Source organism: Amia ocellicauda, chromosome 7 (genome assembly GCF_036373705.1).
Source record: "Amia ocellicauda isolate fAmiCal2 chromosome 7, fAmiCal2.hap1, whole genome shotgun sequence".
In the NCBI taxonomy this organism is placed as follows: Eukaryota; Metazoa; Chordata; class Actinopteri; order Amiiformes; family Amiidae; genus Amia; species Amia ocellicauda.
The window spans coordinates 41,873,815-41,900,155 of NC_089856.1; the positions used below are offsets into that span (position 1 = coordinate 41,873,815).

The 26,341-nt window shown below is 39.8% G+C and overlaps 1 protein-coding gene across 3 annotated transcripts; it reads left to right on the forward strand.

Moving 5' to 3' along the window:
• On the forward strand, window positions 1–26,289 carry rhbdd1 (rhomboid domain containing 1). 3 transcript variants are annotated; one of them, XM_066709740.1, is made up of 8 exons: window positions 1–363; window positions 7,736–8,238; window positions 8,691–8,823; window positions 17,583–17,671; window positions 19,277–19,327; window positions 21,941–22,108; window positions 23,562–23,631; window positions 25,146–26,289. In XM_066709740.1, the coding sequence occupies exons 2-7, from the start codon at window positions 7,806–7,808 to the stop codon at window positions 23,612–23,614; spliced, it is 927 nt and encodes a 308-aa protein (XP_066565837.1). In that variant the 5' UTR covers window positions 1–363; window positions 7,736–7,805; the 3' UTR covers window positions 23,615–23,631; window positions 25,146–26,289. The 3 variants fall into 3 exon arrangements, with proteins under 3 accessions (XP_066565837.1, XP_066565836.1, XP_066565835.1); XM_066709739.1 differs by lacking the exon at window positions 23,562–23,631 and having other exon boundaries at window positions 1–359; XM_066709738.1 differs by lacking the exon at window positions 23,562–23,631 and having other exon boundaries at window positions 2–363.
• The last annotated feature ends 52 nt before the right edge of the window (window positions 26,290–26,341 follow it).

Here is a 26,341-nt window from a genome sequence, read left to right on the forward strand (position 1 = left end):
GACGTCACTAATGATTTCTAATGGAGTGCGCCAGCCGTTCTTATTGCGCGTCATAGTAAAGTGCCTTTCTCATGTGTTTCACTGTAACGAAGTGAAATGACGAAACAGTGTGAAATGCACGCTTTTAGCTGCCGTGTATAAAAGCAGTCCTTCTCCGCCAAAGTCTCTCCTGTCTCGCTTTCACTTTGCGACTGTGCTTCCGCATCGCCAGCAGAGGAAGAAGGAGCATCACAACCACACCGAGAGGCCGGCTGTGTTCATCCCTGCTCTTAATGCCTTACACACGGCAGAATTAGCAACTCTGTAACGCAGTGATCGATGCTCAACTAGGCAGGAGCGGATGTGCCACTGTCTGAGCGGTAGGTAAGTATAGAAAGTTATTTTGTTCAGAAATCATTATTATGTGTTTCTTGGTGACACTTAAGACAAGAAGCTTCAAGAAGGAGGTGGATAAAACCCCCAGAAGCAGTTGAATGAGTGTCCAACGTTAAATGCACGGACGATATAGCTGCCTCGGTCATCTGTGTGCTAAATGCCAGTGCAGGCGCGACATCGCACTTTTATTTTCTTGACGCGCACGACGCGATGACGTCGTACGTCTGACGTATTCAAGGGCGTGTCTGAGAAACCAACCCGCCAAAACACAATTAAGAGTGGGGCTGAAGAAGAAGAAATCCCTAAAACATAAGACTGTTCATAGATTAAGCAAGACCGTCAGTCAAATTATTCTGTTACAGTTTTTAAATTTGATTATTTGTTTCTGTGGCAACATTGTTCTGTCTGTTGTTGAATACATAGAAGAACCACAACAGGCCTAGCAAGCCAGAGGTATATGAACCAAATCCAGCTGTGGTGCATTCATGAAAGGGGCTTCATTAACCTGAAGTCTAGCACTATAATGAGGTGTCCATAAGTTAGGCACAAGTGCATTGCTTTTCTTTTGAATGAATTACTTGTGAGTGTGTGTGTTACACAAAAGGCTGCATCAGCGTCTGCTATAGTGTTCTCTGAAGCCCACATAGTGACAGTGGTTTTGACATTTATTGGGAATGTCCTTCACCTATACAAATGTGTAGCATCGCTGATGTCACCCAGCATTGTGTTCCTTTTTGATGCAAGGGTTATGCCATTGTTTGTGCCTCTGGATAACAATGTAATTGCTGCTTTAACAAAAAATAATGGAAAACTTCTCTACTCTAAGGGACATCCCTCCCACGCATACATTTTATTCAATCATTAAATATATTTTAATTTGACCTGTGAGGACTAAATTCACATTTAAGGGAGAATGAGTAAAACTAATCACAGCAATACTAACAAGCCCTGCATGTATCTGAGCTTGAGGAAAAAAAAAAAGATCATTAACGTCACAAACACTATAATATAAATCAGCTGTTTCGAAATTGAAGACCTATTACCTATGTTTAACATCTGCATAAGTAATTTTGCAAGATCTGTGTCGTGTAAATTAATTACGGGTCTAATTGCATTATAGTCTTGTCCTTTGTTATTATCCAGGTAATTAGACAGAAGTCTCATTGCTTATTACTTCTGACAGTTTGTCGCATGACCCAGTCTTGTGTGTTCAGAGTATCCAGGCATGCACTCTGAATTAAAATTAGCAATTTGTATAAATTAAAGCTTCAGCAGGCGTTGTTCCATATAGAAATGTGTTTGTGTGTATGGGAGCTCACCCTCGTACTTGGTAGACTGACCGATCTAAGTTTTCCTTTCTTTATTTTCTTTCTTGCACGTCTCTGTATAGATAAACTGTACTAGAATTAAATTGACTCCATGACAGGATTGACAGGACTTACATTGTTAAAGAATCTCCGCTATTCATGTTGGCTCTTGAGTAATGGTGTGGAACCTTAGATTTCCAGAACGCTTTTGATAAGGTTCACCAAAGACTGATCACCAAAGACTGATCCTCAAATTGGAAGCTGTAGGCATTCAGGGTAATGTAAGTAGATGGATTATGAACTGGTTGATGTATAGGAAACAGAGGGTGTCGATTAGAGGAGTTGCTTCTAACTGGAGTGAGGTTGTTAGTGGAGTTCCACAGGGATCAGTACTAGTGCCTTTGCTGTTTCTAATCTATATTAATGATCTGGACTCTGGGATAGTTAGCAAACTTGTCAAATTTGCAGATGATACTAAAATAGGTGGCTCTGCAGATACAATCTCGGCAGCACAGACTATTCAGAGGGACTTAGATAATATTCAGTTGTGGGCCGACACCTGGCAGATGAAATTCAATGTGGACAAGTGCAAGGTATTACATGCAGGTAACAAAAATGTCCACTATAATTACACTATGGGAGGAATAGAACTAGATGAAGTAACGCATGAGAAAGACCTAGGAGTCTATGTGGATTCCTCACTTTCTCCATCCAAACAATGTGGGGAAGCAATAAAAAAGGCAAACAGCATGTTAGGGTATGTTGTCAAAAGTGTAGAATTGAGAACAAGGGCAGTGATGTTCAGACTGTACAATGCACTAGTTAGAGCTCATCTGGATACTGTGTGCAGTTCTGGGCTCCACACTTCAAGAAAGATATCGCTGCTCTAGAGGCAGTTCAGAGGAGAGCAACCAGACTTATTCCAGGTCTGAAGGGAATGTCCTACTGAGAGACTGAGGACCTGAACCTTTTCACCCTGGAACAGAGGAGACTACGTGGGGACTTGATTCAAGTGTTCAAAATCATGAAAGTCATCGACCACATCAAACCAGAGGAGCTTTTCCAGATCTGCAGGGACACACACACCCGGAGACACAAATGGAAATTGGGCTTCAAGGCATTCAAAACAGAAAACAGGAGACACTTCTTCACACAGAGAGGCGTCACAATCTGAACAAACTCCCCAGCGATGTGATTGAAGCTGAAAATTTGGGAACATTCAAAAACAGACTGGATAGGATCCTTGGATCACTTAGTTATTAATGGCCACCAAACAAGCACGATGGGTTGAATGCTTCCTCTCGTTTGTAAACTTTATGTTCTTATGTTCATTCTTCACAAGTTGCACTGCAGAAGTTAAATGCAAATATGGTTAGCTCAAATTACCTCGGATGCACCTGATGTATGTCCACAGCTCGTAACTCCTTTTATTTTTAGGACGACACTTATGCACCGTGATGCACCATGCGTAAGCTCTGTAATTCTGTGCCAGTATGTTGGGCTTATTTGCAACTCAGCCAGTTGTAGAGTTGTAGTCATGAGGTTTATGAAGGATTGCTCAGTACTTCATAGGGATTTTTCAGTGTTTTTTCCACTGTCCTATAGGAACAGCCTGTACTGCTTCTGTTATTGGTGGGTACAAAGCTGGCAGGAGAAAATCTTCACCTGCACTGGCCTTAAATTTAAAGTGTAATATTCCCAAACCTTGAAACAATGTCAAGATTGTGAGGAAGCAGACACCTAGCATTGTGGAAGTAGGATAGAGATATAACAGATTCAAAGCCTGCTCTGCTATAGCGTGCCCTCTCTCAATCTGCCATTGGATCGCACAGACAAAACAATGTATTTGCAATGGTAAGCAAGTCTACATGTGGTGCTTAATTGCTATTGACGGGGGCAATCGGGAGATGTCTGGAAAGATCTACATTAGCTTTTATAAGGTATTGAATACCTGTACCATTAAATTGATTTGTTCCCAAGGAGAACAGATAGAAAGGCTCCTAAATGCTGATACAAATTAAATTAATAATCATAAAAAAAGGGCAGATGAGTTCCCAGCAGTACTCATTATTCTTTAATCTTTGTCTATCCATCCTCTGCAAAAAACGTAGCCTGAGACATTAAAAGATAGCATTTGTCAGATACGAGAAGCATCGGAAAGGGAAATATTTCTTTTAAAAGTAAATGAGTCTGCCGAGCCCTAGAACACAGATCTCTTGACAAATTAAATTGTGTAGCGTTTTCTCTTATCCACTTATTACTTTACAGTCTGATTCTCCAGAGTGGCATTACAAGTATTAGAGAGTAATTTAATATTAGGTTTATTTTTTTTTTTATTGTGAGATTACAATAAAGAATAACCAGAGCATTCCCTAGTCCTTTTGAACTGCTAGAATTTCTATTCCCTTGATCTCTTCAGAGGGGTTTGCTGCACTAAGATGAAACGGTGGACATATTACACTGCCCTTGGGGAAGTTTAGTGACCTTGACTTTGTGGCACTGTCATTCTGTATCGATGCCTTGAAGCCAGCTAGGCCGTTTATAATGGTGTCCTCTTAATTGCAGAATAAAATTCTCTAAAAGGGTAAGACTATTTTGTTTCGCAAATGTACCCTTGCCTTAACCATAGGTAAACCTGTCCAAATTTGATCTTCTGCGTTTAAGATATCTGAAAATTGACTTTTACAAATTACAAACACTGGAACCAAGTCGATGATTGTCAAAGACCAGAACATAGCTTGAGTATGAGAAGATTGACAGGTCAAAATATAATGAGCTTTGTGACAAATACGGCATTGCCGCTAGTTTTAATCTTTGTGTGTGTTTTTCATTTTCTTAAAGATTTCAGTTGCTTTATCTGAAAACCATCTTAACTAAAGGCCTTTTGTTTCATGTAACTGTTTTACTATGCCAGTAGCATGTCATAACCAAATGCGGTCTTTCACTTTAGCCTTAGCCTTGCTTGTGTCTTTTTACAATGAGGGTAGTAGTTGAATAGTTTGACTGGTATCTGATGCAGAGCCTAAATGCTCTGTAAGTGCATTCTTGAAATTGCATGCAGGCTGAATGCAATTGGTCATTTTATGTGTGCCACAGTATTGCAATATAATAAATTTGTTAACATACAACTCTGATTTTCCATTTATTTTAAGTGGGTGCTGAAAAAATGCTGGCGCGTGGCAGCAAAGGCTGAGGACAATGGTGTTTTTCAAACCAGCTTTGAAAATTTGTACATTTTGTAGGCGACGGCATGTTTTGGAAGTCACTGGAGAAATCCAACAACATCGCTCTTGTCTGCAGTTTCCCCAGAATCGGAGAAGTGCCTAAAGAGGTCAGAGGAAGAATTCAAGATAAATGCAGTGAACTTTTCAAAGGAGATTCCATCAGAAATAAACAGCTTTCCGACGACAAAGGCATACAGTAGTCTTGACCATTTAGCATATATGGTTTCCTCTTTTTTGGGATGCTTCATTCATTTCTGTTTGCAGAAAAAAAATAATCTTTTTGGCTATACTGAAATCATACTGTACTGTTTTATACCCTTTACTGGAAGAAAATATATGAGAAAATAACAGATTTCCATATTTCTTGATATTTGCTATTTTGACAAATAAGCATTTATGCATGATCTGTTACCCAGCAGAGTGTGAGTTGTCACACAGGCTGGATGTATTGTATAGAAGGAGCTGTGTCTAGGATTAAGTATACTCCTTAGTCCAAGAAAAAAATAGTTTCAGAATTATCCAGTGCATTTTGTTGGTAACAATCTGGATTACTTTAGATGGCTTACATTGCAAATTGTAAACATCTTGCTGCGTATTTAATAACCGATGATTTTCTGTATCATAGTGTGTCCATGATCGATCACAGATTTATAGGGTGTTCAGGTCATTCGAAACCTGTGACTTTCCTATTGGGTCATAAAACACCTTTTAAACCCATAATTAAATAATTAATGCAGCTTAATACACATAATATTAGCTAATTAATTGGTAAACTATCATTTTAAATAAATAACCTTTGGAAATTGTAGGAAACTGTGTAGTGAACTTTACCAACCTTTTATTCCCTTCCTTTTTTAGATCCAGAGTCTTACCATACGGTTCGAAATTCTACAGCGCAGTGTAGAGATTTTCCTCTGGTATCTATCAGGCAGTTCAAAACTACGAGGTTTTGAAACTTTGTAATCGAAACTTAGAGACTACATTATGTATGAGATACTGTTGCAGTAAATTTCCTTTTTTAGTTATTGATTAGTTGAGGTCAAAACAATCAGTGACTTTAGCTGCATTAAATTAACCTTTCACTTTAATTATAACTTTCAAACTTATTGCAAGAAACGGGTAGTTTATTCATTAAGTATCTCCAAGTTAAACTTCAGCAGAACATTTTTAACAAAAAATAAATCAAATAACAAAGACAAAACAACACTTATCAGAATGTGTCAGACACTGCTTATGTTGTCCGTTTTCTTTTAAATTAATATTTGACATCTCAAAGTGTTCTGAACTTTTGCACATATTTCCTTCAACTTTCTTCAGTTTCAGGGGCTTTTCCCTTTAACCAATAATTGTATTAAAATGTACAAGAAACAGCTGCTGTAGCCCAAATGTCAGAAACGCCAGTTCGCTGTCCTGGAAATGCCAATGAATATATTTGGGACTTACAACCCACCTGCAGTGCTTGTGTGTGTTGGAATGCATTAGCAAATGTGTCAAGAAAACCATGATTGATTGCATTCAGGTTACGTGGAGAATGTAGCAATAGAGCGAAAGTGTCTGAAGAAGTGTATGCTTACAGTGCTTGCATTTATGTACTGCAAAATAATTTTATTCTCAGCCTGTGCATCCAAGCATAATTCAGAATTACATCTTTGTGTAATGTTGGGTATGAGCAACAGAAGCTTTTTTAACTGCTTATTTATGTCTGGTTTTGGGATCAATATATGGTGTTCTCCCTTGGGCTTATTTAATGTGACCACATTATGAGGACATTACCAGCTAAAATACATATGCAACCTTGAACAACAGCAATGAATGCCATTAAAATTAGAAATTAAACGTTCTTTTCATAGCAATCCAACATTAGAATTAATTGCAGATGTGAATCACAGCGGACTGTGGATTTTGGTCAATTCTCTCACAGTGCTCCCCTTATAGCAGAAGACAGACCACCTGAGGTGAAATAGATGGCTTGATTAATTGGCCAGTCCCCCACTGTACATTATTTAAGCTAACAGCAATCTTCTGTGTATGAAGGCACACCGTCACACACACACACATACACACAAACACACACACTAGTATTTGGTACAAAACAACTTTCTTCCTTGTAGTGCACAGAATGAGTCATTGTTCTTCGATAGTTAAAGATTCTGTACAATTCACTAAATCAATTCAATTCAAGAAATCTAAAGACTTGGAATGTAAACGCCCAGAAACTGTAACTTTAAATTCTAATAATGGAATTGGAAGAAAAAAAATCTATAGTATTATATATGTTTGTCAGATGTTGCTTCAGTTGTTGAGGTATAGTGTCTGTATTTTTATTGCTCCCCCAACTTCTTATATCTTCTACAATGGTATGCTTGCAAACATTGTGTCCACAAGGCTTCAGTCTTGCGGACGTCTCTCACTTTGACTCCAGAAAACGGTAGCTTCACAAGCTCTCAATGCATCACTTTTTGGGGACCTGTTTTTTTCTACCAGCAGGTATGAATGATGTTGAGCAGACAGATGGGAGGTTTGAGGATACAGCCTCTACACACCAAGCATAGTGCTTGCATTAATGTACAACTTTTGAAAATGCAATAATTCAGAAAGGAAAGAAAAACAGACATTACAGTTACAGCAAAACATGTCCTTGCAAAATGCTTAATTCTGCCTAATGGAGCTTTTTTCATCCCTCCTTATTGTGAAATGTGGGGCATAATAGTAAAGAATAACACAAAGGAGTAAATATCTTGTATAATACGTATAGTGGAAATAAATTATTTATTGCATTGCTTTGCCTTATGCCTAGCAGCTTAATGTCTCTTAATTGTGTTTTTTCAGCTATTAAGCGCCTGCTAATCATCCTGACAAGAATTGCCTTGGATTGGAGTGTCTGCCTCAGCTTTTAGAGATGAGACCAAGACAACGGGGAATTAATGTCGGGCTGCTGTTGCTCATTTCCCAGATCTATCAGGTGGGATTCAACAACATCCCCCCTGTGACTCTGGCTACCCTGGGCTTGAACATTTACCTCTTTCTGGCACCTCTAAAAAACTTACTGAATGTGTGCATCAGTGTGCAGCACGCCTTCACCTACAGGGACTGGCAGCGGCTCCTCTTTTCCCCGTTTCACCACGCCGATGACTGGCATCTGTACTTCAACATGGTGTCCTTGCTGTACAAAGGGGTACGCCTGGAGAAGAGGCTGGGCAGCCCCTGGTTCGGCTACATCATCGCCGTTTTCTCTCTCTTGACTGGCGTCATGTACATACTTCTGGAGATGGCACTGTCCGAGGTCACCAATGACCCGTCCTACAAGATGCAGTGTGCTGTTGGATTCTCAGGTACCATGCTCGTCTCTCTGTGTACGGGATGGCTAGACTTTGTAATGCTCTTCAGTACGGATATTGGGCTGATAGTCTGTTGGAAGTGGGAAGAGAAAGTGTAGGCAATAATGACGCTGTTATGTTTTGGGGGCAAATCATATTTCTAAGGATTCTAAAGGGGACACAACATACTACCCTATTTGTTTGATTTTTACACTTCATTCTGTTCATTTCATTGAATTTTTGTGGCTGTCTTTAGTTTTTACTAATTAAAAACGTTCTCTCACTATTACTCTGTGTGCTTCAACAGGTAAAAACAAAGCAACTGACTCAGACAACACACTAGAGTAAGAAACACTCAAGTATAAACTCCATTTGGTGACCTGACATCCAATTTAACATTAACGGTTTTGTGTTCAGTTTTAAACGGCCCGGTGACACTGACAGACGCTTATTCTTTTTCTTCGCAGGAGTTTTATTTGCCTTGAAGGTGGTAAACAACCATTACTTCCCAGGCGGTGTCACTCATGTGATGGGCGTTCCAGTCGTCAATAAGTACGCCTGTTGGGCAGAGCTGGTGCTTATCCATTTTATGTCACCGGGGTAAGTAGACATCCATGGAGAACTGGAATTGGAAATATCTAATTATTTCAATGACAGCCACTAGGAAGAATATATACTGTATATATGCAAACCTCAGTCAGACAGGATCCAGGAAATTGTTCTGGTTTGCATAGTCACTCGCATTACATTGATAGCAGCTGAACAAATTAAGAAATTATGGGTCTGATTCATTCAGTATCCTTTGAATGCTCCTCTAAGTAGTTTGTGGCTTCTCTTCATTAGGTCTAGGAATTCATTCTCATTAAAACAATCAGTTTTTTTGTTTTTTGTGCAACGTCGCAGTTGACGCATATGCTATAGTTATTTCCGTCTTTAAGTGTTGGGCAAATTCAATCTTGCATTACTTAAAATGAAATAACATCAAAGAGATGGGAAAGCCCTACTGACCGGGCTGTTATATATTAACTGACTCATGGCAGACATAAACTATGGTTCAAGTATAAGTCATAAAGGCTTGTATCGGGAGCAGTCATTCAAGGGTAGCACAGCAGTTTCTTTCTTTAAGAAGATGAGGGCCTGAGATCATGTCTGGGCTGTTCTCCTATCAATCATTCTGACGGTGATGAAACAGGAGGCTGTAAACAACAGAAAGCAGACGTGGAAGATTTATAAGATAGTGACATTCTGTAGTTATGAGTTGGTTAATGTTGTCGTTCAATTACAAGGTGGTTTATGTGGGGTGGGACGAGTGATGGGGAGACGGTGAAAGAGGACTACGACCTGGTGCAGGCGGCAGGTGATGAGACGCAAAAGGAAGCTTTTACTTCTGTTCAGATGCTGTGTTTGATAAGTCTTTTATGGCAACAAATGTCTAAAAGGGATATGAGATAGATGAGGTTAAACCCATTGTTGTAAATGCAAACTATGAAAAGATATGGGTTCCACTTTTAGTGAGAACTCCCATTAATTTATTTTGGTATGCATGAAGGCTCACAAAACCAACACTATTTTATGGTACAGTAATGGGGAGACAGTATAAGAACTGTCTCTGGAAAAAATGAAACTCTAGATTTGGAGCAGCAGCAGAACATTAAATTGGGTTTAGTTTTCAGAATGACTGTTTGAATCCTAGGCAGTGAGGTAACATTTAAAATAAAATGTTACACTTCTTTCTATTGTGTCTTTCGATGTGGTAATGTGGAATAATTTTCTGTGACGCCGTAAAACTGCGCCTGGCAGAGCCGTCTCCGCTGTGTGTGTGTGTGTGTGTGTGTGAGCTAGCAATCTCCTGCCTTTTGATTTTCTTATGTGTTCGAGCAGACGTTTGATTTTGTGTAATTGCTAAGTGCTGGCCGGCTTCCACTTGGACTCCAGTTGGAAATGCATACATACAGCAGTCGGAGAAGGACCTGCGCTGGTGTACATTTTTAGCCTCGGGACCTTCTCTGCTTGCTAAACGTCTGTTATTGTGTGTTTTACCTCATGTGGTATCCTGGCACATGGAAGGAGAAAGCAACTGGGGACACCTGTTTTTTTTTTTTTTTTTATCCCTCTACTATGTGGTCACAAAGACATAGAAGTCAAGGAACCCTGCAGGTAGGCCCCAGGTGGACCTAAGTCGGGCTGGAAATGTGTGTAATTCAGGCCTAGCTTCAAAGCTTGCATACAGAACAGCTTGTGATGAAGTAGACAGGGTGACCTTTTTCCTGTCGTATTTCCTCAGCTTATGTCTTTAATGGAGGCATTGCGCAGTGATTTCTATGCTCTAATCCCATCCTAGCCCTTGTGGTGGGCGCCTAAGGGTAGAATTCAGGGGAAAACAAACAAACAAACTTCAATAATGTTATTTAGACCAATCAGTCGCAATGGCACATCAACTCGGCCAATGTTAATAACAGAGTGCTGTGAAGTCTTGTAAGTGGCTTAAATAGTCGGTGGAGATCTTAAATGCAGTGTGTCGGGAAATCAAGTTCCTTTGGGCACTAGCTTTAAAGTATGAGGGCCACCCGATGGCAGCAATCTCTTTCCCTCTTAGAAACTCCTTCTTTATTATAAGTAAAATATGAAAACCCATTGGATTTTAGTACTTCTATTGACAGGTTTATTGGTTTCTGTCAATAGGAAGTTGACAGAAACCAATAAACCTGTCAATAGAAGTACTAAAATCCAATGGGTTTTCAAACCGAAAACGTGCACATTAGTTCATGTCTAATACAGTGAGGGAAAAAAGTATTTGATCCCCTGCTGATTTTGTACTTTTGCCCACTGACAAAGAAATGATCAGTCTATAATTTTAATGGTAGGTATATTTTAACAGTGAGAGACCGAATAACAACAAAAAAATGAGGGAAATAAGTATTTGATCCCCTATCAGCAAGATTTCTGGCTCCCAGGTGTCTTTTATACAGGTAACAAGCTGAGATTAGTAGCACTCTCTTAAAGGGAGTGCTCCTAATCTCAGCTCGTTACCTGTATAAAAGACACCTGTCCACAGAAGCAATCAATCAGTCAGATTCCAAACTCTCCACCATGGCCAAGACCAAAGAGCTGTCCAAGGATGTCAGGGACAAGATTGTAGACCTACACAAGGCTGGAATGGGCTACAAGACCATCGCCAAGCAGCTTGGTGAGAAGGTGACAACAGTTGGTGCGATTATTCGCAAATGGAAGAAACACAAAATAACTGTCAGTCTCCCTTGGTCTGGGTCTCCATGCAAGATCGTGGAGTTTCAATGATCATGAGAACGTTGAGGAATCAGCCCAGAACTACACGGGAGGATCTTGTTAATGATCTCAAGGCAGCTGGGACCATCGTCACCAAGAAAACAATTGGTAACACACTACGCCGTGAAGAACTGAAATCCTGCAGCGCCCGCAAGGTCCCCCTGCTCAAGAAAGCACATGTACAGGCCCGTCTGAAGTTTGCCAGTGAACATCTGAATGATTCAGAGGAGAACTGGGTGAAAGTGTTGTGGTCAGATGAGACCAAAATCGAGCTCTTTGGCATCAACTCAACTCGCCGTGTTTGGAGGAGGAGGAATGACCCCAAGAACACCATCCCCACCGTCAAACATGGAGGTGGAAACATTATGCTTTGGGGGTGTTTTTCTGCTAAGGGGACAGGACAACTGCACCGCATCAAAGGGACGGGCCCATGTATCGTCAAATCTTGGGTGAGAACCTCCTTCCCTCAGCCAGGGCATTGAAAATGGGTCGTGGATGGGTATTCCAGCATGACAATGACCCAAAACACACAGCCAAGGCAACAAAGGAGTGGCTCAAGAAGAAGCACATTAAGGTCCTGGAGTGGCCTAGCCAGTCTCCAGACCATAATCCCATAGAAAATCTGTGGAAGGAGCTGAAGGTTCGAGTTGCCAAACGTCAGCCTCGAAACCTTAATGACTTGGAGAGGATCTGCAAAGAGGAGTGGGACAAAATCCCTCCTGAGATGTGTGCAAACCTGGTGGCCAACTACAAGAAATGTCTGACCTCTGTGATTGCCAACAAGGGTTTTGCCACCAAGTACTAAGTCGAAGGGGTCAAATACTTATTTCCCTCATTAACATGCAAATCAATTTATAACTTTTTTGAAATGCGTTTTTCTGGATTTTTTTGTTGTTATTCTGTCTCTCACTGTTAAAATACACCTACCATTAAAATTATAGACTGATCATTTCTTTGTCAGTGGGCAAATGTACAAAATCAGCAGGGGATCAAATACTTTTTTCCCTCACTGTATATTTTTTGACGGGAATCTCAGGCAGTACTGTAATTTGATGAAAATGAATGGCAACCAGTTATGTATGGTTAGCGTCCAATCATGGAACTGAACTGTTGTCAAAATATTCGTCTGAGATTCGGTGTTCCCACCAAAACAATCTTGTAATAAAAAAATTCTCAAAAGCCTCTTATCCTAGTGCTAAATAACCAACACAAAAAAAATTAAACAAATTGAATTCCTGGTTCTTGCGAGTTGTCTTACTTGGCTTTCAGGGTAGAATGAAGTCGTTGTCACATGGGAATAATACATGAAACGATTATTAGTATTAAGTAGAGATTTTTTTTGTTTATTAAGTTATGGGAATTTATTTATCCATAAGTGTGTAATGAAGGATGACAATGCTAGGACAAAAATGCAGGATCTTTAATTTCTTCAAGACGAAGCCATTAATATGCTTTTCCAGCACCTGGTATGGACTTGAGCTTGACAATGGGGCCTTCCTTTCTCACTGCACTTCCAACGCCCTTCAACCCTAACCTTGTTAGAATACTCCCTGCTGCTACCATTGAGTCGCCTCTATTCTCAGGCATCTCAATACGAGGCCTGTATGTAGCTGGGCTCGGGAAATCGGTGCTAATTGGGATGGGGGTGGTGGGGTGACGCATATTTAACACAGACATTGTACTGTTTCTGCACAAGCTAAAAAAAATAACTTGATTAGCCTCAAACCTATAGTTCGGCACAAGCAAATTCGGTGCCGTCAACAACTGGTGTGGAAGATCCTGTTGAAATGATGGGCATCGCTGAATTGTTTAAAGCATGCTTCCACCCTTGGAAAACAACCCCTCAATCGAGTCAACGACCATAATTTAAGAACGAACATGTTTATTTAAAAGAAACGGCATAATATATCTTGTTTTTCTTTCCGTGACATATTTTCAACACTTGGAGTAGACCTATCTCATATTTGAATTCTGTTTGCCAGGGCGATAAGGGGGTTTTAGTTTTGGAAGTAATGCATTTTTAACAGTACACACATTCACTCTGCATTAATATTAGTTTTTTTGTAATGCAGATTCCATAAACCAGAACTATTCACATACGTTTTCTCAGAACACAGTGTTAAATAGACCTCAAACAAATAGCAGAAAGGATCGCTTTTGCATATTTTGAAAGAACAGTGACCCAGCTGGCTGTTTTCTGTAAGTGAGACGGCAAGATTTTCAAAACCACAAGACAAGAAGTTGGTCCTAAAGTCTGATTTGAATGAATCGCTTCTTTTAGAGTATTAAAAGTGACCCATTAAGTGAATCAGATTTAGATGTATGACGACCAATATCTTATTTTGCCCTTTTTGAAAATCATACGGTTGGTATTTGTGGAAATTGAGTGACTGAAGATAAAGCAGATTTATTGCAAGTCTGTCATGAAAATTATAAACCAAAAAGTGCAGTAGAAAAGAATGCGTTGAATTTTCCTAAAAGATGCTATGGTGGGATGCATCTACTTTGAAACCGGATTTATGATTAATTATACACTTTAATAAAACATGATATAAAATCTCTGAGATGCTGGAGACCCGTCTTAAATGGGAAAGCCTTAATATACGGCATGTAGCGTATCTGTATGGTTCCATTTCATGTAATTATACCATTGCGAAGGAAAGAACAATGAGCCCTTTTCGACAGTAGTAATTTAAGCCAGCCGTGTATTTAGAATTTGCTGGCTTCAGTCAAGCGTTCACCACATAAGATACTCTACAGATGTGAAGTGAAGTCATAGAAAATTGTAGAGACTTAGGGCAGTCAACAGTACTTTGAAGAGGTTGCAATTCTTATCTTAAAAATGTCGATTCTTCTTTGATAAACATTATCGTAACGTGGTGCTAACCCATAGTCAGCCGGATCAAGCTCAGGACACTACATTATATATATATTTTTTTCAAAGATAAATCTTATTAGGCAACGTTTGATTGTATGAAAGCAAAACATTTCTATAAAACAATTACACACTTGGTTTATAAATGTAGCAAACTGGAACCTCATGAAGGTTTTTCTTAAACTTACTGAACCATATGGTATCCTTGTGTTGCCCAGAAGAGAATGAGACTGGTTGCAAATGAAGTAGATCGGGGTATAGCCTCAGGGCTTAGCCACTACAGTCTCATTTGAAGACTCTCTCAGGAATAAGAGAATCAGCGTTGTACATATAAAACATTGCTTAAATATAAATATTAAATAGGGGCTCTGCAATGGATGGATTGCTGTTGATCAGGACTGTGTACCATGAATAAAAAAACGAAAAACCAAACTACCCACAAGTAGAACCCTGCAATTCGCTTAAACTCGAAATCCTGTGCCCATGAATAGAGCAGTTTCTTCGGTATGGTTTGATGTGGGTTAATATTCATACAGTACAAAACCTTTTAAAGACCTGGAATGGCTTAGATTCGTTGTTTTGCTGAATTGGTTGGTTACGTTTTTTATTTTTTGTTTTAATAAATCATGCAGTTTGGGGTAGACAAAAAATCTAAAACAAAAAAACCCCACAAACCTATACCTATGCATATATACAAATAAACCTATAAACAGTATGCATATATAGATCTGTATTTATCTCTATTTTGTCTTCACAGGTACTGGCAAATGTGTATAACCTATCCTTATGACACATCAGCAGTGGAGTGAATTGCTTGAAAAACAGAGCGTATATACCATACCTATTGAATGCTGTCCCATTTAGCAAAGTGAGGGGGGGATCCGACAGTCAGTAATAATTTACTGCAGCGTTCTGCCACCTGCCATAACACCCGTGGTGCACAATAAGCTGCTCATCAGGGGCTTGTGTTTGTATGCATTAAATAACCCAGTTTGCTTGGTGGCTGGGAACAGGAAAGCTAATAATAACCAGCACATGAAAACTCCTCCGTCGATTTACGTCGACGTGTAAAGTGCAGCAGAGGAGACGGCGTCTACTTTTGCGTATTAAGGCGGGAGAAAAACACTTTTGTAGTGCCTTGAAGATAAACTAATTAACCATGATCATGTCCAAGTCGGGTAAAACCAGCAGCACAGTTTCCAAACGACCCAATAGACTTAGAGGTACATTTCCCAATATTGTGTCTATTATAGCCTAGCAATTTGTAAACTGAAAAATGTCCATTCTCTGCAAAAGGCACCGGTGTTGGGGTTGCATCATATTAATAGTGGGTCTTTGGTTTTTATTTTTAAAGATGTGAACATATTTGCATTGTCTCTTTTTATGCATTCCTTTAATTCACGGGCAGCCCTTTTGTCTTTGTACGACAGATGTGATTTCATTTTTCCAATTTGAACCCATTCAAGTTCTTGGGCTGCAAGCTGTACAAGTGATCTACTAAAAGACCCTCTGATTGATGATGGTTACAGATGGTGAAGTGTTACTCTGCTGCCAAGTCACATTTATTACACTGCCGTGCAATGTTGAAGCCATCAGACCTTTCTAATCTTTCAGCTTTTTCTATGAATCATCCCGAGGAGATGTTGCTAATTACTTCTCCGAATGGCACATTTAAATGCAGTTTAACTTTTCCATTGGTGCGTTTCAGTCATAAACGGGAAGCATTCTTTCCTAGTTGCAATCTCCGAAAGATGGCCAGTGGCCGGGGTAACTGATGAGACGGAAGGATCTTATTAGTGCTTTTACTAGGTTAGTAAATCACTGTATAAAGTATGTAATATGGATGATGACATACTGATTTGTAGCATCAGGCGGGGGGTGTAACTAAATTGCCCACGCGGTTGTATTCAAGAAACAGATTTAACTACTGTATGTCTTTGCAGACCTTGGTCTTACTCCTGAAAATCCACGTGTTTGAATGTTACTCTTGCTATTGAGAGATGCATATACTGCAGTATCTTCCATAAATCATAAACTGCATGGTATTATTTATTTATTTATCTGCCTCTCCCCATTTATTTTGCTTGGTTTTTACATAAATGTTTAGTAACTTGAATTGCTCCTCTACTAACATTTTACAAAATTGTGCCCAGCGCACAATTGTTTGACGGCTTCGAAGATCGGTAAAGTGTTACCAGCATTCATTTAGTTCTGTCCAGCTGCTCTTTGAAGAGGTGTATTGGACCACATAATGATATCATTATAAATATGAATCACTATTGCAAACTGAAGCAGAACTGTAGTTTTTAATAAAGAAGAGATTAACTGTAAAATTCAGATTGTGATTTTCTATTGTTTTCTATTTTCTTTTTTTTTTTACAACAAAAATATATAAAAAGATGCACAAACCAGAAATGTTTTGCATTTGTCATTTATCACGAAAGCAGCCATATATTTTACTGTGATTTCTTTAAAATGGTAAGAAGGGCAGGCTTTAAAAAAAATATTTATTTCAGTTGAACATTTCATTAGTTTATATAGACTGTCAGGACTAACCACAATTTGTGCCACCTATAAAGCCTGGTAGTGACTTGATATTTAGCTCCATCTAGTGAGCTTACAGATCTGTTTGGACATAGGGAGAAACATTTAGGTCAAACAATCATGAAACCATCCATTTCCATAGAGTAAATGTTGTATTTGAACCTCATAGTTGATTCATTTGCATTTGGATGCTATAGTTTATTTAGTTTCACATTTCTTATACAATTTTTTGTGAAGTCTGCTCTCTGAAGCATCTGTTCGTATGTGCTTCATTTTCACTTTGTTAATCATCAGCGGGCTGGAGCAGTCAGAACCTGCTGGAAAAGCTTAATTCTGTCGCACTTTATGTAATTCATGAATTAAATATGTTCAATAAGTGGTCTTTCCCCTCTAGTTCTACCAAAAATGCATTTCCACTGCTCAGACACACTTTGTTGTCTGGGAATTTGTGGACTGGGGGGGAGGAGAAAAAGATACTTTGCCGCAAACACTGACAGATAACTGATCGGTAGATGTTCAGTAACTTGAAAGGGTTTTGAAAACGGGGGGAAGGTTGCAAGTTGCAAAGCTGATTGAAATTCAAGGGAATTAATGCACAGCAGGTAGATAATAGGGCAGCTTTAAACATTCACTGTGGAAATTTCTCTCGTCCCAGGACTTCGTTTGTTGGGCACCTGGCAGGCATTCTGGTCGGACTGATGTACACCATGGGACCACTAAAGACTCTAATGAAGACAAGTGCAGGTACATTTTTAAAAACCTATATCTTATGTTTTTGTTTTTCTGGGAGGCCACAAAATGAGGGGGAACACAATCAACAGAGGATGCATGTTCTTTTTACAAAGGATGATTATCTGTGTATTTATTTATGCTGTTAAAAAACATATCACTCTTTGCAACTTGTGATCAGGTTTATCTGTTGCTTGGTAAATATGTTCTATGTATGTGGCCCAATAAAGCTACTTATAAACCTTTCTTAATTAATCTACATTTTAATATTATCAGGCTGCTGGCTGTGTTTTTTGTTTTTTACATACGCAGGCAAAACATATTTTAATGGAAGGATATTAAAAGGCAAAGCCATATTTATGCTGGACCGCCAACTTCCTCCATTGTCCTCAGATAAAGCTCATGGAATCACAAAGAGCTCTAGAAAGAATGAAATTAGTTCTCAGTATTAGTCAGCAATAAACTCTGCTAACAATAGCCGGCCAGTCTAGATTTAAACAGATGTAGATGTCCAAATTAGTTCCGTCAGTGCCGCATTATGTTTGATTGCTTTTCCTAATTTTTAATGCTGAATGAGATTTCCCAATTTGATATTCTCTGACTGGAAAGTTTAAACCTCATTCAATTATTAACAGAATCAGATTATACCCAGGGCTTACAAATGACTGGAACTCAAAATTGATCTCCAAAAAAAAAAAAAAACTGTAGAGAAATATTAAATACATCAGTATATGAAGCTTTAGCCAGAAAGCGAAATAAATAGACAAGTCTTTTTCCGTTGCCAATTTTTTGGAACCTCTCTCAACAGATTTAATGTGTTTCAGCACAAACGGACAATTGTTTGGCAAAAGTTTAATAACCATATTAAAAATACCAAGTTTTGAATAGGTAGGAGGCCCACTCTGGGGCTTAGATGCTGCAATCCTCTTCCTAGAGGGCCAGAGGAATACAGTGCCATTCCTCACAGTTTCTGGTGCATCAAGAAAGATGGTCTCTGTGGCTTCTTCCTCATTAACACTTACAACTCATCCAAGAAACTGATGACTCAAAGGGAAGCCATGAAAGAGCATCTCCGCTTGAGCCATGCTGGTACAGTCCCAGCTTTGTGACCGGTCGGTAGACCTGTGGGCCTTTACCACAGAATTCCATCACTGCTGGCGGTACACCGTCCAAAATGTCACACTAACCCTCTGGCAGTCAAAGTGCCCTTAAAACAAACCTCTACATAGCATATCTGGCATTATAGTGTTTAAGTTATGTTCCATTACATTCCACAGAGGTTATTTTTAGCTATTTCCACCGATCTGGTTTTGTTCGAATGTCCAGCTGATTTTTCTCACCGCAGCAGACACCCATTTGTTTTTTCACCCTCAGTGGCCCATTAGGAGACACTACTGAATTGTCCAGTCAAGGATAATATAATTTGGATCTTTTGATGTTGTTTTCAGGTCGTTGTGACCCTACGATCATTCAGGCAACTAAAAGTTCAGAAATAAATGCGAATGGGATTCCTGGCACAGATTTGTTCCAGAAGCTTGTACCATAAAACACTGTATACATTATATTATTATTGTTTTAGTGAACTGCATCAGATTTGACCGTTTCCATTTCCTTTCGTAGGATTTCTGTCACCTGATCGTTCCGGTACGAGACAAACGTACAATTACTCAGGTATGGCTTTATTCTCCAATTGCAAACATCATTTCTGTTCAGTTGCAGCTTAATTGCTGCTTTCTCCTTCATCCCAGTCTTCGGGAGACCGCTGGTTATACGTTGACCACAAGAGACACGCACACTCTGCCGCGAACTCTCCGTACAACCCCCCGTGTGACAGAAGCTGGCGAGAGACGTACTCGAATAGAGCGAGCTACAGGGCTCCGTTTGTAATGCTTATTTTGTATTCAGAAGACATGAAATCCAGTCACTTTGAATTTAATTGAAATCTGCAGGCCCTTAGGTGTCGGAGCGCTGGGATTTGATGGGAAACAGGGGACTTCTCCTCCGTATCCTGTTTGCTGTACTCTTAAAGGAGGCTTCCTCGTCAGATTAGCACCGCTTACTAAGGCATAATTCACACTTCCATTACCCCAACTCCATCCTAGACCTTTACTTCACCCTGCTCAGATCAGAGGCTGCGGAGACTCTTCTGAAAGGGCTTGTGCTGTACCACCCCCCGATGCCCTGCTAGAAACATTGATGTCATTCCCGGGTCACTGGATTTGAAACATCCCCAGCTATGTCGGAAAGCAGGCTTAAGCTCGGACGCTGGGAGGTCACAGCGCAGGCACATTAGTGCTCAAAACTAGCAAGAATAAAGGGCAGGGTTATTCAGAGTCCGGGTCCTGATTCGAAAACCCAGTCTCTGGTTTTGGGTTGATGGAGGCAATAACGTTTAAAAAACAAACAAGCCCAATTCCAAGTCCTGTGGGTTTTTTGGAAGTATAATTCCGTTGCACAACATACTAAGTACAGATAAAGCCAGCTGTTAAGAATTATATAAAAGAGATGGATTTTTTTTCTTTCTTTCTTTGTCAGGTCATGATTGATAAACAAAACAACAAATCAAACCTCCCTTGAGCTTTCCGTAATTGTTTTCTTTTTCTGTTTCCCCCTGCGGTACACACAGACCACATGACATGAATCGAATAAAGGGAGTAGCAAGTTGTTGTCCATCGATTGTTATCTAGGAAAGGGTTATTGTTGCAGTTTTTCATGATTTTATCCGGTAACAGAATGAAAACAATAGGTCTCCTTTAGTTTTTGCTCTTCAATCAAAGTGGACCACACAAACACGTCTCAAGCAACAAGCACACACACACACAAATCAGACACTTGCATGTGTCAGTGGAGACTTATTTTAGATTGACCCTACAGTATATCCAGCATGTATTAATGTAGACTTCTAGGGATTACACCTATAGATTTCAAAAAGCCCCGACAAATTCGTATGGGAACATACTTTGTATTTCAGCCAGCAGAGATCTAAGTAAGCATTCATTTTGTGGTTTATTTAAAATAAAAATATGAAATAGGAATCTTGGGAACTTAGCTTTTTTCAGATCCAGGTAGGAAAAATAAACAAAATAATCAAATACAGAAATACTCCTAAAAGCGCATTATAAATGAATATATGCGTTCATCCATTTTCAATAACCGCTGTACGGTACAGTATCCCGGTGAATCTAATCCAGCAGACACAGGTGCAAGGCAGGGGAGACTAATATATTGTGGCACCATGGGGGGATGACCTCGATGAACAGGCAGGGTCTAGGAGAACAGACGCACAAAATAGAGATTTATTATTTACAGTGCCGGGGTGCCAATCAAACTAAAGCAAAAACGCAACGCTAGCTGCTGTGAGACTGCCTCACTCCATCACAATCCATCTCCATAAACACACAAGACTAACAGAAACAGACGGTCATCTGCTCCAAACTATATCTATATAGATAGGTGGATAGAGATATAGATGGAGATATAGACGTATACAAATGCACAAATAAATGATTAGGGACAACAAAAACTATTTGAGAACAATCATAGCTCTTTGCTAATAGTGCTACCGAAGTTCACATATGGAGAGTTGGGAAACCAATTCAGATAGCGATGGTAGTAGTTTGGAACTACAACATGGTCATTGGCTGCTGTTGGCAAGGCAGGGGCTGGCAGCTCAGGCGCCCCCTGAGGATCAATCTTTACTGAACAATCGGCAAACAAAGCCACTCCGGTGCAGCTACAGCGTCCGAAAACGTGAAAACTGTGACATCCACTCGGCTTCCAGATCTAAAAACGGTCGGTAGGGAGTACAAAACTCAACTGAACAAAACTCAACAAAAGAGTTACACCAAAGTTTTTTGTTGGTTTTTGTTTTATACTTCTTGAAAGATTTTTTTTATGGGAAATGTTGACCTATGTCATGAAACTTCCCCCAGTTTTATTTGAGTTTAACAACTACAATGTGACTTTTTCTTCCCCTCTAAAGCATTGTAGTTACTTTTCCATTTCCACACACACGTCAGAAGTGTAACCATAACCATTCTGCTGGGAAGTAACTCAAATATTTGTTTAATTAATGGTGAGTAACTCCGAGCCATGACCATTACATTTTTTTTTTTTTTTTTTTTTTCTTCATTAAACAAAAAACTTGAAATTCCCATGGTTAAATATTTATATTTCATACGCAAGATCCAAGTATTTGAAACACTTTTCATGACGGGGTCGTTAATAATCAATGAACGCCTCCGGGAGGAAAGATTAGTTTCAAAGACTTGTCCTGTATTGCAGGATACAGTGGCTATCAGGCCCAGGATCCATACAGAGGCTACGATCGCCACTATCCATCCCAGCCCCACGCCTGGAATTCTGGGTACAGACCCTCCCAAGTGTACACTGGGGGGCTGAGCGAAGAGGAGCAGTATGAGGCTGCGGTGAGGGCCAGCTTGAATGACAGAGGTAAGGCGTACCAGAATCGAACAGTCTCTGGTTAATCCACCATCCAGTCATGTTAAACCAGTCCAGCTCAGTAATGGTCTAAATCATCCCCTTCACCTGGAGATGAGCACAATGGAGTCAACAAAAGAGCAGGAGAACCTTGTTTTACAATTCACCGCCAGGTTACGGAGCGAATTTGAGCAGGCCAGCCCGTTCGATTGATTTCAAGGCAGGTCTATTGCATGTTAGCCGTGCTTTGAGGAAGTAAAAGGCCTCTTGAATAGCCTAGTCTTGTTTGTTTTGCATCCAAGTTCATTTCCGATCCATCTCCGATTGCTTCCTCTTCTGCTGCGAAACAATGGAGTTGATTAATGTTTTCTTTCCTGTGCAAGCGTTTTGCCTTTATAACCTTGGAAACAAAATCTAAACTGGAGACGGCCACTCAATCAAACCTTAATCAGCTACTGGGATTACTGGAACAGTCGAGCCACCCGTTTATTCATCTGAGGGTTCCTACATGGCAGTCCTTTGCTTGGACTGGATAATTTCTATATTTGCAGTTTCCAAATCTAACCTAGAGACGGGGAAACTGTACAAATTCGATTTGTATTTTACCGTTGTGGTAATAAGTGATAATATCTGAAGAACATATTTAAAAAAAGTTCTATGATTTTTCCTTGTCTTGCAGTATTTAAAGAGTCTCCATTCTGGTTCCCTGTCTTTTGGCCATGGTTACAAAAACAGTCTTTTGAAAGCCAGAGATAAGTGATGCTATGGAATACATGCCTTTATTTTAGTCGCAGGGAGATCATTCGTCTTTGGGACAGATAATGCTGTGCAGCTGCAGGCTTCCTGTAGTCGCATGGCTGAGGGACATGTCTCTGGGACTAATAAGCAATTAGCTCCTTCTTCCTAATCAATTAGCTTGCATAATGAGACAAACTAATGGCAGCATGTTCCAGAGGCGGTTGATAAAGCAATTTGAATGAGGCTTTTTTTTAAATGTATTTAAACCTAGACGTGAAAATACTTCTGTTGAATTGAGCTTCATACAGAAATACAACTATTGTCCTTTCACTCTGTGCTGTGGTCATGTGAACCAACATGTGTAGTTTTTGCATGTGCACAGAGCAAAATAAACCAATTTGATCTAAGAAATAAAAAACAACACGGGAGAGAAAAGCCCGGAGTTTCCAGCATATTGGTTACATGCTGCCCTCAGTAGAGACAAGAGCAATCGACTCCTGATCAGCAGATAAATATCAGTGTTGGCTTCAAAGATAATTAATTCTCAATAATGGTGAACTATACATTAACTTTACATCAATTGGAACACTAGCTCCACAACACTTTATATTCAACATAAATCAAATGAAAATTCTCCGTTAAACTAGGAACAGAGGCTGAAGCCAAATATCTACATTTTGACACTGTGTGTGCAGACTTAACCATTTCATCATTCATCTGCTTCCAGAGGTCTGCTGCGCTTCACACAGCTGTAACCTTAGCAGCCGGACTAGGGGATGAACTCATGAATAATCCAGGTTCGTTCACGTTGCCAAACACGCGGCATAAACACGCCGGAAGGGAAGCTTTGGTTTGAGAAGCGGACAAGGACCTACCTGCTGTCCTGTATATCTAGGCCCACTTATTATCCACTTTGAAAACCAATCAAACACAACAAGTTGTTGCTAATCCTCAAAATCAGGTTTCGTTCAATCAACCCTTAATCTTAATTGAACCCTTTTAAGATATTTCAATATGCAGTCCGGGGGTTCAGACAAGTATTACATGCATTGTCAGCCATCCATTTTCCAGTCGGCCCTCTTTTCAGTTCGTCCTCCTGCTTGTAAGATACCCACTGCGTTACCAGAAGGTCATCAAATTATTAGCTCGTTAAACCCGTGTTTGACAGAGGGCGACCACCACACCTTGAATAATTAAAGGCGGCAGTGTTCCCCACAGCACACAATCATCAATATATGAGGACTAGAAATGCTTTAATTCTGATAAATTAAGCAGGTGTTTTTGCGAAGGTCAATCGATTTAGAGAACAATCCATCCAGCCCTCGAGGACCAGAGTTCCCTTAGCAGTTAAACAACTTGTCAAATTGATGCTGAACTAACACGTGCTCCAAATCTTTAGGAACGTCTCCAGGTCGCTCTATTAACCTTTTTTAAATATATTTTCTTCTTTACTGCATATAGTCCCCCCCACAACCACTGCTCACATGCATATGAAAGTGCACTTTTTTTTTTGTTGGGGGGATACAGAATTTGGGAATACCGTGGTATGTTTAGGAAGATGGGTTCGGGGACACGGGGGCACGTTCTGGAATGCGGTGGGGGGCGGGGGGTGCACCTTGTCATTGTTGTGTGGGGCAGAGCGCTAAAGTGGCCTGAGCTTCTGTTTTCATCCATGGATTAGTGCCGTTGCAAAGGCCCGCTTTTACTGCGCTGCCAATTTTATACGGACTCGAATGTGACACAGAAAGTGCCAGAGTTGGGGACTAATCCCTTGCCTCACCGCAAATCCAGCCAGACAATAACACTGTACATATTCCATGGCCTGTTGATGCTTCTGCTGAGTTTACATGTGTTTCATAACAACAGAAATCTGCTTACTGAACAAACATGCTTGGAAGACGCTCCTGAATGTCGGTGCCTTTTCAGCACGGTGTTGTATTTGCAGATGGTGCCCTCTGCTGGTTTAATTTCATTCTCCACTTTCATAAAAATCATTGTATTTTTTTATTTTTTATTTTTGTAACTCCGCCAGCTATGTACATTAGTGGAATCAGGTGCTTTCCTTTTGTTTGGGCTACAACTGAAGCATATCTGGAACATGTGAGGGACAGCCGGATTAGTTTTTCTAGATTGTTCATAAAAAATAATATGCACACCACAATGAACTCTGTTAATGCTATTTGAATGAACATTTTTTACAAGTGTGGAGGATGTAGAAAAAAATCAATCGCATCCTTACAGTTCAACAAGGATAGTTAAACAAAAACAAAAAACACTACAGTCTTTCTTTCCCCTCTGCTTGTTTATATAGGTGGCTCTGCTGATGGAAGACGGCCATATGGGTTTAATATTCCAGCTGAACCATCAGCTGCTGAGGAGATAAGACAACGAAGACTCAACAGATTTGCGAGATAAAGCGCAGGAGAACTCCAGGCGCGGTGAATGATCAAGAACTTGTTTGCTCCTGGCACAGAAAAAAAAAGAAACCAAAATGAACTAATCTACAGCCAGGCTGGTGTGCGTTACACACGGCTCGATTGTTGACTGAGAGAAATGCAGTGTCGAGATGAAGCTGCTCTTTAGGGGTGGGTTTACAGCTGGGTAGCAGCGTGTGCATCCCATGCCAGACGGATGCTTAAATGTTGAACCGGCTATTTGTGCCATGTGCACACGGTGGTGATGGATGCAGGCATTTTCACACGCCAGCGATTTTGCCAGCGATAAATGTGGAATTTGAGACCGAGACGAATGCCATCAGTTTAAACCTGCGTCTGCGCTGGATAATATCGGGGCCATAAACTGTGGGCAGTAATTGGGCCTGCAGTTGAAATGCATTTGTGTAGGCTTTGAAAATATTTCGACACTGTAGACCACTAGATGCTTATTTTTATTTCTCCCTCATGCACAGCTGTCTTAAGGAGAGGAAATCCCTTTAGGTGGCAGTTCTAATTATAAAGTAAAATGCAGAACATCTGTGTGAATGGAAAATGTGCCAAAGAAAATGTCTCAATTCTGTATTGCTTTCCCCAACCAAATATCTCACAAGTTGATTCAGACATTTTTATATATATATATATATATATATATATATATATATATATAATTATTTATGTTAATGCTTTTACAAAAAGAATTCTGAACTGTTTACATTACTTTACAGTATTGGGCACAGAATAAGAGGGATAATGGCAGTTCTGATGCAGATATTGTTTAATTGGTGTTGGAATATGTTTGGAAGTGGTCTTGGTTAATAGTTGATATACCTTTTGTAACAAGATTATATTTTTCATAATCCAATACACTTTGTATTCTGTAAGAATGTTAGGTTCACCTGAACATGTTTTATTCAAATGTCTTCTTTCTTCTTCTGTACAGATTTATAATAAAGGGAATATAACATATAACAGTAAAAAGACAAACTTGTAATATTCTTAAAATAAATGGAGTGTAAGCAACTTTTTTAGTTTTAATTTGTTTTTCTGTTTATTATTCATGTCCAATAATGAT

Coding starts and splice junctions, on each gene's coding strand:
- rhbdd1 (XM_066709739.1), top strand. CDS start 7,806: ATGAGACCAAGACAACGGGGAATTAATGTCGGGCTGCTGTTGCTCATT. Junction 8,824..17,582: donor ATCCATTTTATGTCACCGGG/GTAAGTAGACAT, acceptor CTCTCGTCCCAG/GACTTCGTTTGTTGGGCACC. Junction 22,109..25,145: donor GGCCAGCTTGAATGACAGAG/GTAAGGCGTACC, acceptor TTGTTTATATAG/GTGGCTCTGCTGATGGAAGA.